Consider the following 11676-nt stretch of genomic DNA (forward strand, 5'->3'; position numbering starts at 1 on the left):
AGTGCCATATAAAACAATTGGTTCAATTATTGTTTTGAAACGATTGAGCCAGATTTGGATTGCAATGTAAATTTTAATTTATCTTTTTATGGCCATTTGAACTTTCTCTTTGAGTTCATTCACAGCCAAAGTAAATTTACCTGTTTAAGTTATTTTTTAGGCAGAGGTAAGTGTGTGTTTTTGTAGTTTCAATGGTTCAGTGTGAATGTGTGTGTTGGTCCCTGAGATCTGGAGCGTTTCTGGAATATCATTACCCTAGTTTTTTGGAGGTTGACTGTAAATTTTGGGGCCCAGGACTGACAGTAATCCTCCAGCAGATTCAGGCTGTCCTGAAGCCCGTCTTTGGGTGACAGGAGCAGGCCGTCTGTGAATTGAACAAGGTCATCATTACAAATTAAGTTCCAAAAGTAAATATAACTCAGAAATATTTCCCCCTTTAAAAAAAAGAAGAAATGTAAATTTTTGGTTCCTTCCTGATATGTATCAAATTCATAACAAATGTTCCTCAGCTGACTCTTTTTTTTCTCTCCGTCGACTGAACAACGCGTGTACGTCACGGCGTACTTCACGGCGTACTTCACGCTGCATGCGTCATGACGTCATTGCACTCAGCGCCGGGGGAAAAAATGGCGGCTTTGCAAGATGGACCGATGGAGCTGGACGCAGAGAAAGAGACAAAGCCTGAAATACTTAGCGATGGGACGTTGAACATCTCGGGGAGCACCGGGAACGGGGCGCTCTCCTCCTCGCCCCTCACCGCTGCCCCCGCCGGCGGAGCCCCGAAGCAGGAGGACCAACAAACTTTGATCGCAGTGCTGCAGTTTCTAAAGCGGAATAAACTGTCAGAGTCGGTGGATATCCTGAGGCGAGAAGCGGGTCTCGCAGAAGACCAGGTGGACTCTCTGGCAGCCGATGGCAGTGGAGGAGGGAAAGGAGACGGAGATGGAGGGGATGCGAACTCTCTGCTCAGCCGGGTGTCCATCACAGCAGCAGCCGCCCCCCAGAGCACGCTGACCCCCGTGCCAGTCAAGAGTGAGTGCACCTAAAGCTGATCTCTTGCTTATTATTAACTTGCATTGCTCGAGTTAGTCCACATTAGTTGTTTCAACAACACAACATTCTTCAGACCTCCATTCATAGTCTTGCTTATTTATGCATTTGCACAACATATTTTGTCTGCATTTAACTTGCACTTTGTGCATGAAGTTCATGCATAATAAAGAAATGGTCACTACTACTATATGTACTTTTGATCCTTCAGAAATCATTCTAATATGATGATTTGCTGCTCAACAAACATTTATTATTATTATCAATGTTGAAAACAGTTGTGTAAAAAAAAAAATCCAGGATTTTTTTGCTAAAAGACAGTTCAAAAGAACAGCATTTATTTGAAATAGAATCTGTTGTAACATTACAAATGTCTTTATTGTCACTTTTGACCAATTCAATACATCCTTGCTGGATATAAGTATTACTTTCTTTAATTTCTTCTTCTTTTTTTTTAAACATCTACTAGACCCAAACTTTTGAACGGTAGTGAGCTCCATTAAAAGCTCCATTAAAAGCTTTCTATTTTCTGTTCTTTTGAACTTTCTATTCATCGAAAAATCCTGGAAAAAAATTGTACATAGATGTTTTCAACATTGATAATGTTTCTTGAGCAGCAAATCATCATATTAGAATGATTTCTGAAGGATCATGTGACACTGAAGACTGGAGTGATGATGCTGAAAATTCAGCTTTAGCATCACAGGAATACATTACATTCTAAAATAAATTAAAATAGAAAACAGTTATTTTAAATTGTAATAATATTAACAATATTACTTTTTTTTTTATCAAATAAATGCAGCCTTGGTGAGCAGAAGAGATTTATTTTAAAAATCTTACCGATCCCCAACTTTTGATATTATATATATATATATATACACATTAGTCAACATTTGAAGTTGATCAAAACCTTTCATTGAAGTTATACTGTACATGAATTTTGAACAATACCCGGACAACTTTGATCCACTTCAAATGTTTAATTGATGTTCATGTTGTCTGCTGCAGGGTCAGAAGACCATCCAGATGTCCGTGTGGTGCTGTCAGCGTACAATCAGCAGGGAGACCCCTCTCTGTATCAGGTGTACTACAGCGACCTGAAGAACTTCATAGAGTCAGTGCTGGACTGCCACCGAGCAGAACTGTCCCAGCTCTTCTACCCTCTGTTTGTCCACATGTACCTGGAGCTGGTCTACAACAACAATGAGACCAAAGCCAAGGCTTTCTTTGATAAGTAAGCATCAGAAAATCAGGGATGATATCAGTATCCTCATGTAATTTGATGATCCTTTTTATTCTCTGAGTCTTAACAATGTGGCTTAACCAGTTCTCTTCCTTTTTGCTGATAGGTTCAGCGGCGATCAGGAGTGTTACTATCTGGATGACCTGCGTGTTCTTTGCAGCCTCAGTAAGAAAGAGCACATGAAGGGGAACGAGGCTCTTCTGGATTTCCGCACCAGCCGTTTCGTGTTGCGCATCTCCAGAGACTCGTACCAGCTTCTGAAGAGACACTTGCAGGAAAGACATAATAACCAGATATGGAACATCATTCAAGAGCACCTGTACATCGACATCTTTGACGGCATGCCCCGCAGCAAGGGTCAGATCGACAGCATGTCCGGCAGCCTTGGGGGAGAAGCCAAACGAGAAGTCAATAAAGCCAAGGTTAGACACAAGCATGTATTTACATATGAAAAATATACCCATCAATAAGTTGAGGTCGGTGAGATTTTTGAAAGAATAAGAATACAGTACTGTAATATTGTGAAATATTATTTTTTTTACAAAATAACTTGTAATAAAATGTAAATTATTCCTGTGATGTCAAAGCTGAATTTTAAGCATCATTACTCCAGTCTTCAGTGTCACGTGATCTTTCAGAAATCATTCTGATATGATGAATATGAATATTTGCATTTCTTATTATTATCAAACCATCTTCATATTTTTTGTGATACTTTTTTTCAGGATTCTTTAAATGAATAGAAAGGTTGAAATTTATAGCAATGTACAAGTCTGTACTGTCACTTTTGATCAGTTTAATAAAAGTATTAAATTCTTTTTAAAAAATCTTACTAACCCCAAACTTTTGAATTGCTGTTGTATATATAAGGGATGGGATTTAGGTTCTCAATGGGATCACAGCAGGAAAGTTTGCGCTTTTACATTTGGAATTATGATAAAAGACTGAAAGCGATTGTAAATCATCTCATAATTGAAAATCATCTTGTATATGAGAATGATTGTATGTTTTTAATAATGTGCCGTCTTGTTTCTAATGGTACCAGGTGTTCTACGGGCTGCTGAAGGAGCCAGAGATTGAAGTCCCGCTAGATGATGAAGATGATGAAGCAGAGAACGAGGAAGGGAAGCCCAAGAAGAAGAAAACTAAAAAGGACAGTATAGGCTCCAAGAGTAAGAAACAAGACCCAAACGCCCCTCAGCAGAACAGGTTTGACAGAAGCTCATCATTCAGCTTGAAATTACTGGTACACTATTGTTCTAAAGTTTGGGGTTACGTTTTGTTTGTTTGTTCGTTTAAATAAATAACTTATTTTATTCAGCAAAGATGTATTAAATTGATCAAAAGTGACAGTATAGATATGTATAATGTTACAAAAACAATTCTGTTTGAAATAAATGCTGTTCTTTTGAACTTTCTATTCATCAAAGAAACCTGAAAAGTATCATGGTCTCCACAAACATATTAAGACGCTGTTTAACTGTTTTCAACAGTGATAATAATTAGAAATGTTTCTTGAGCATCAAATCATCATATTAGAATGATTTCTGAAGGATCATGTGACACTGAAGACTAATGTAATGTAATGATGCTGAAAATTCAGCTTTGATCACAGGAATAAAATATATTCAAATAGAAAATTATTGTTTTAAATTGTAAAAATATCTAACAATATTAAAACAACTTACCGACCCCAAACTTTTGAATGCTAGTGCATATTGAACTTTTATATTCATGAGAACTTAAAGGGATAGTTCACCCAAAAATGAAAACTGTCATCATTTACTCACCCTCAAGTTGTTTCAAACCTGTATGAGTTTCTTTCTTCTGTTGAACACAAAAGAAGATGTTTTGAAGAATGTTGGTGACCAGACAGTTACTGGACCCCATTGACTTCCATAGTAGGAAAAAAAGATACTATGGAAGTCAATAGGGTCCAGTAACTGTCTGGTCACCAACATTCTTCAAAACATCTTCTTTCTTAAAGTGATAGTTCACCCAAAAAAATAATAATCTGTCATTATTTACTTGCCTTCAAGTTAATTCAAACCTGTATGAATGTATCTCTTCTGCTGAACACAAAAGAAGATGTTTTGAAGAATATCGTTTTTTTTCCTACTATGGAAGTCAATGGGGTCCATCAACTGTCTGATCACTCATATTCTTCAAAATATCTTCTTTTGTGTTCAGCAGAAGAAAGAAACTCATACAGGTTTGAAACAACTTGAGGGCGAGTACATTATGACAGAATAAAACATTTTTGGGTGAACTAATCAACTTTAAATGATTTGAAACGGTATGTATAGTTTCATAATCTGTTATTCTTTTTCGGGCTGATGTCTGATTGACAGGATCCCTCTGCCAGAGCTGAAGGACTCGGACAAACTGGATAAGATCATGTACCTGAAGGAGAGCACCAAAAGAATCCGGCTCAGCCCGGATAACCTGCCGTCCGTTTGCTTCTACACGTTCCTCAACGCCTACCAGGTTGGCGATGTTTATGTTGATTGAGTTTGGTGTTTCGTAACTCTGCACGTGTGCTGATTGTGCTGTCGCTCAGGGTTTGACGGCGGTAGACTTCACTGACGACTCCAGTCTGTTAGCGGGAGGATTTGCAGACTCCACAGTCCGCGTGTGGACCGTCACACCCAAAAAATTACGCAAAGTCAAATCTGCAGCAGGTACACGTACCTTCTTATTACTCTCACGAAGATTTAAGGGAACATTTTACAGTGGTTTTAACAATCCTATAACTTTTATTTTCAGTTTTAAACACTAAAAGGGTTAGTCCACCCATCATTTATTCACGGTCATCATTTACACAACCTCATGTGGTTCCTTGAGACACCGTGCAAACACATAAGACTTTAGTTTATCTTCGAAACACAAATAACACTATTTTTTAATGAAATCTGAGATATTTCTGTCACTCCATTAAAAGTCTAATCGCCTAAAATTCTGACGGTTCATAAAGAGATCCAGGGATGATTTTTCCATATTTATACGGATTTCCGTATTTTTCAACCTGGGACCCACGTGAACTGCGTTAGTCTGACTGTATGGATACTGAAATAGCTGTAAACATTTTTTTTATATAAATGCTTTTTGTAATACATTTATTTATGCATGGGTTGCTTCTGACAGCGCTGCGGCTGTATGCTTTTAGTATCTCAACCAGGGTTCAAAATGATCACTCGCCAAGCGCTAAAAAAATGCGTACTGTATATTTAAACATGACATTTTTGTTAAACTTTTAATAAATTGTTGATAAATTGTATAAGTTTCATGATTTTAATGAATTAGACATGCTTTTTATTTACAGTAATATTTAATGTAACCATTTAAATGAGTCAAAACATTGTTTAAAAAAAATAACGGAATCCAGAAAAATTTAATCGGAAAAAAATGCATTTGGGAAAAAATAAAACTGATTACATTGGGCCATATATATTGAATAGGGTGGAGGTGGGGTCAGGTTTTCCTTCTTTTTGGTCTTCACATTCCTGCGATCGTAAAATAAATCCATAAGAATCAAGCGGTTTAATCTTCTAATCACTTTATGTGATGATCAGATTTAATTTAGGCTCTTATACACATATAAACTTTAATCAGCAAACATGCATAGAGCACTCAAATATGGTACCGGTAAATGGATACTCAACCGTACTCGCTTGATGCACAAAACAAACCTTTTTAAATCTTGCCGAAGCTTCGTTGAATAAACTTTCAATGGAGGGACAGAAACTTCTCAGATTTCATTAAAAATATCTTCATTTGGGTTTCGAAGATTTGAAATTCTGGTTTCGAACGACATAAGAGTAATTAATGACAGAATTTTCATTTTTGGGTGAACTATCCCTTTAAGGATTTTTGATTTATAGACCCCAGTGTAACCGGTGTATGATGCCTCGCTCAATTTTAATCATGCTGTCCTATTCTCTAGACCTGAATCTGATTGATAAAGAGTCTGATGACGTTCTGGAGAGGATTATGGATGAGAAGACGGCCAGTGAGTCTAAAATCCTACACGGTCACAGCGGGCCGGTGTATGGCGTCAGCTTCAGTCCAGACAGGTATCAAACATGTCCTCGAAAGTAACTTATATCTCCATGAAATGTTTTTCTAAGTAATACAGGACAACAGGGGAGGTGTGTAAGCATGAGACTAACCAAACGATTAGTTTGCTGTTGACAAATTTCCCCAAGTTTAGAAGCGTTCTGCACCAGCTGAGCTGACAGTGTGGTTTAATATCTTCATCTGTCTCTTAGGAACTATCTATTGTCCAGTTCTGAGGACAGTACAATCCGACTGTGGAGCCTGCAGACGTTTACATGTCTCGTGGGGTATAAAGGACACAACTATCCAGTGTGGGACACTCAGTTTTCACCCTTCGGCTATTACTTTGTGTCTGGAGGACACGACAGAGTGGCACGGTACGTTAGATTCGCATTACTGTAATTATGTTATTATTAAAATCAGTGTATCCTTATACTATAAGGGCATATACTAGCATTATGTATAAATATTGCACTGTGTTATATATACATACAGTGTGTGTATTAGATAGATAGATTGATAGATACAAAAAGGAATGAAATAATAATATAATAATAAAAGGAAACGGAGAAGAACAAAACAAAACAAGACATTACAATATATTAAAAGCCAACGCAAGTCAACATTCATTTCCATCGAGAGGTGCATCAATTCTTGGTCTTGGTCAAGATCTTGTTTTTTTTTTTTAAAGAGACTTGCCAATAAATGATAAGATATTGCACATGTTTTCCAGACTTTAATCAAATATTCATGATAAATCTTAATTTGCTTCCCAGGCTCTGGGCGACAGATCATTACCAGCCATTGCGTATATTTGCCGGGCATCTGGCTGATGTCACCTGCACGCGATTCCACCCCAACTCCAACTATGTGGCCACAGGCTCGACCGACCGCACTGTGCGCCTCTGGGATGTCCTGAATGGGAACTGTGTCCGCATTTTTACAGGTCACAAGGTACTGAAGGCTTCCAAAGGTGACTGAATGAATGATCTCAGCACTGCACAGGAAATTACGTTAATCCCATTTGCGTTGAATTTGCATTGCATTACCGTCTCTGTGAAGCTCTTTTATTTGCTTACTCCCTCTCAAATTATTATTTAAATTATTATTATAGGCCTACTATTATAGTATTTAATAATAATTAGAAATAGCTTTATATTTTTGTTTTCATTTTAATTTTAGTTAAAGTTTTATCCATTTTGTTACACGTGTTTATCATTTGTTTTTAGCAACCAATTACCGTTTTATACCCCCATTTTTCTGATATACGGAGTCATATGTAATAATAAAAAGTGTTAATGTTTTATTTTCAGGGGCCCATTCATTGTTTAGCATTCTCACCTAATGGAAAGTTCCTGGCGTCTGGATCCACAGACGGGAGAGTTCTACTATGGGATCTCGGACATGGGCTGATGATCGGAGAACTGAAGGGCCACACAGACACAATATATGCCCTCAAGTTCAGCAGAGACGGAGAAATCCTCGCATCAGGTTAGGACTGCTAGCTCTGTGTCTCATCACCATGTTTGTGACCACAGATTAGGACTAGTTTTGATTGGATTGATACAAGCCTCTAAGGCCCTGTTTACACCTGGTATTAGGATGCGTTTTGGTCGATCGGATCACAAGTGGACGCTAAATACAGGTGTAAATGGGGTCCAAAACGTTTTGAGCTTGTCCACTTTCGACCGCATATAGAGGTAGTCGAAAACGCATTAGATCGGATTGCTTTCATAGTGAAAATGCTCATGTGGTCAAATGCATTCGAACAGCCGCAAAAGAGCCCACTGACCCAAGCTATCGTTCCAGTTTGCAGACATTTTTTCGTTCTTTCTTTGTTGATGACGAACACAAACTTTCTAGAGTTGCGCGATGGCACGTGCGTCATCACTACGACACACCCCTTACGTCATTGATCCTGGCCAGAGAATGTCTAATAAGGGGAGAACTTCCACTCTCAGTAAACTTCCGGCTTCTGAACTGGTTGCAGTTCCGCTCTGGTTTCATATGAGGGCGCTCACAGGACGAGTGCAGAATGAATGGAGGTCTATGGAAAAATCCACTTTGCTCAGGACATAATTTTTTGTCTAGTAATTTGAATGTTGTATTCGAAAGGAGATGCAAAGAAATTACACATTGGTGGGTGTTAGATTTTTTTAGTCACTTATTTGCTTTAAAATGTCAATGACGTCATACACATCGTACGACCAGAGATACTGCTTTACGGCAATCCTTCAGTCACGTTGGTGCTTTCGCGCTCTGCACTTTCTTTTCTCTCGAGGCATCGACAACACAGCTGACACAGGTAAACACACAACACAGCGGACACAGGTAAACACACAACACAGCGGACACAGGTAAACACACAACACAGCGGACACAGGTAAACACACAACACAGCGGACACAGGTAAACACACAACACAGCGGACACAGGTAAACACACAACACAGCTGACACAGGTAAACACACAACACCGCGGACACAGGTAAACACACAACACAGCGGACACAGGTAAACACACAACACAGCGGACACAGGTAAACACACAACACAGCGGACACAGGTAAACACACAACACAGCTGACACAGGTAAACACACAACACAGCGGACACAGGTAAACACACAACACAGCGGACACAGGTAAACACACAACACAGCGGACACAGGTAAACACACAACACAGCGGACACAGGTAAACACACAACACAGCTGACACAGGTAAACACACAACACAGCGGACACAGGTAAACACACAACACCGCGGACACAGGTAAACACACGCGCCTGAAGAGTTTTTGCTAGAAGCCATTCTGGTCCCGCTTCGGATGCCACAATGCCATCAAGCGGTATCTCTGGTCGTAATCAGTCCTTCACTGACCAATCAGCGTTCATTAGCAGAATGCTAGCGTGTTATGGGCAACAACTCAACCTGTAAGAAATCGAAAGGACATAGGTACTCGTTCATTCAACTTTTGACCTATAACTCACGTTGAACTTGCAAAACCTGCAATCAAATCTGAGATTTCTCAACGGCAATCGGGTGAAAGAGACAAATTTAGCCGTCTAGCTCCACAGACTCCCATTCATTTTGCACTCGGGCAATCGCCCCCAGTGGAACTACAACCAAAATTCGGTACAATAGGACTTATTAAGGAGTGCCCAGGCTAGTTTGGCAATTTCCCGGGATCAACGCGCTGTGTGAAAGGGGCTAATAAAACACATTGAAGGTTCACTAAACGGTTCCATTTCAAAGAATATTTTTTCCCACACTTTTATTTCTGATCTCAGGCTTTACAGGGTTAATAGTAATAAAAGTAATTACGTTCTGCTTGAAAAGCTGTCTTTTGTTCCAGGCTCTATGGATAACACGGTTCGGCTGTGGGACGCCATGAAGGCTTTCGATGACGTGGAGATGGACGACTTCACTGCAGCGACGGGCCACATTCACCTGCCCGATAACTCCCAGGAGCTGCTGCTGGGGACGTACCACAGCAAATCCACTCCCGTCACACACCTGCACTTCACCAGACGCAACCTGCTACTGGCCGCAGGAGCCTACAACTCCCAGTGAAGGGACCGCATATTTCGGAGGACAATGGCTTCATGTAGCTGTGTGTTTTCCATAAATGGTGCATGTTATTTAAAGATTACCACCCACCCTAACATGTGAAATAGATTCAAGCGAAGTGAAAGAACGAGTCAAGCACTGAGCATACCTGGGAACAGCGACCAATACCTCTTTCATTCATTTACTGATCCTAGATCTAACACCTTATGCTCTTAAGCTTACCTTTTCTCTTCCATGCTTGTTTTTAAGGCCATTATGCATCAGATGTCTCAAAAATGACATGGCTGGTCTCCTTTTGTCAATTTAAACTTTTCCATTCTAATTCAGAATCTGGTTCTTGATCTTTGCAATGTGATGCATATGAGTGCTGTTGTCAATTTATGTACAAGCTTTTATACTAGTGCTTCAAAGTGTAAATAAAACAAGTTTTCTACACAGTGTGTGTTGGGTGTAAGTAATTTTTTTTTTATTCTTTACATAGTTGAACTGAAGTTATGGTCAAAACAAGGACATCCAGCTTTCCCTCCGTTCATTCTGCATTCACAAAACATCCTGAAGAGAAAGAGGAAAATAGTTGGAATGGAAGTGCAACTTTTGCAAATGGAAATGTATATTAATTTAAATTCAGGTGGCACTTACTATAAATTAACTTGCGGTCACAGCCTTTTGCTTCTTGGGCTTCAATTTGAAGAAGAGGACAATGGCAGCAATGCTGGCATATGTGGCCAACACGCACTGGAGTCAAGAGGTAAAAAAAAGAGTGCTTTCAATTTAGTGGAAAATACAATAAATGGAAACTTGTTTTCACCACCAAATAAGAAATGAAAAAAGAAATTGTGCCTCAAACTCAAAATACTGACTTTCTTTTCCTTTTTTTTACCTCAGAATTGTGGGACATAAACAATTCTGAGGGAAAAAAAGCATGAATTGTGAGAGGATTATTTACAATTAAAATTCGAACTCTATAACACACTTTGAGTTTATATCTCGAAATTCTGAAGGGGGAAAAAAATGAATTGTGAGAAAAACTCACTAGGTACTATAATTCGAACTTTATAACTCACAATTTTGAGTTCTGAATTCTCTCAGAATTATGAGATAAACACTCACAGCTGTTTTTTATTCCGTGGTGACAACAACCTTATTAAGCATATTTTATTTTAACTGCATAATAATTATGTCAATGCAATTCAACTTACATTCCTCCTGCCTGTGATTGTGTATGCATTGAAGTACTTGGCGATGCCAGTAAACTGGTGTTGAGTTCCAGCGTCGTGTCCACCCATGATTTCTGTGCGCAATCTGCTGACCAATAATTAATAAAGGAGTTTAAATAAATACATTAAGACTTATGCATTGTTTTTCATTATCATGCAAGGTCACGAAAAATGAGTACATGACAACACTGCTGTTTATTTGTGAAATGTAACTTAGTTGTAGTTTTAACATGAGATTTTAAAGGTAATTTCTATAATGTTAGTTAATAAATAAATGTTACATAATATGCTTAAAACCAATTCATTCCGTTTGCTAAAACAAACGTCTTTGTTGTAAATGCGACCTCTGTGCTTTACTAAGCAGAATATATTCGTTTCGCAAGCAATATATAAACCTCGCTTTCTAAAACATGCTGGGGAAAATAAGATATTTCTGTTCAAATTAGAGACATGACTTACCAAGCAAACTGGTGCCCTTCAATGGAGGAGAAGCCGGAAAATGAATGATTTAAGGAAGTCCCACCTTTTGGTCATAG

At 38.8% G+C, this 11676-nt stretch overlaps 2 protein-coding genes across 5 annotated transcripts; one reads left to right on the plus strand and one right to left on the minus strand.

The window, feature by feature from the left end:
* Positions 1 to 511: 511 nt before the first annotated feature.
* On the plus strand, positions 512 to 10365 carry taf5 (TAF5 RNA polymerase II, TATA box binding protein (TBP)-associated factor). 2 transcript variants are annotated; one of them, XM_079617309.1, is made up of 11 exons: positions 512 to 1032; positions 2062 to 2287; positions 2403 to 2718; positions 3342 to 3505; positions 4648 to 4783; positions 4857 to 4977; positions 6240 to 6369; positions 6565 to 6729; positions 7129 to 7306; positions 7666 to 7843; positions 9709 to 10365. In XM_079617309.1, exons 1-11 carry the CDS (start codon positions 594 to 596, stop codon positions 9924 to 9926), a joined length of 2271 nt encoding a protein of 756 aa, XP_079473435.1. In that variant the 5' UTR covers positions 512 to 593; the 3' UTR covers positions 9927 to 10365. The 2 variants fall into 2 exon arrangements, 1 of the variants encoding a protein (XP_079473435.1); XR_013798170.1 differs by having other exon boundaries at positions 527 to 1032; positions 7129 to 7325; positions 9709 to 10362.
* A 2-nt stretch (positions 10366 to 10367) lies between these two features.
* On the minus strand, positions 10368 to 11654 carry atp5md (ATP synthase membrane subunit k). 3 transcript variants are annotated; one of them, XM_079617310.1, is made up of 4 exons: positions 11600 to 11654; positions 11123 to 11225; positions 10563 to 10658; positions 10368 to 10475 (listed from the first exon to the last, which is right to left on the minus strand). In XM_079617310.1, exons 2-3 carry the CDS (start codon positions 11207 to 11209, stop codon positions 10569 to 10571), a joined length of 177 nt encoding a protein of 58 aa, XP_079473436.1. In that variant the 5' UTR covers positions 11210 to 11225; positions 11600 to 11654; the 3' UTR covers positions 10368 to 10475; positions 10563 to 10568. The 3 variants fall into 3 exon arrangements, with proteins under 3 accessions (XP_079473436.1, XP_079473438.1, XP_079473437.1); XM_079617312.1 differs by having other exon boundaries at positions 11123 to 11228; positions 11600 to 11640; XM_079617311.1 differs by having other exon boundaries at positions 11123 to 11232; positions 11600 to 11623.
* Between the last annotated feature and the right edge of the window lie 22 nt (positions 11655 to 11676).

Source organism: Phoxinus phoxinus (genome assembly GCF_949152265.1).
Source record: "Phoxinus phoxinus genome assembly, chromosome: 6".
In the NCBI taxonomy this organism is placed as follows: Eukaryota; Metazoa; Chordata; class Actinopteri; order Cypriniformes; family Leuciscidae; genus Phoxinus; species Phoxinus phoxinus.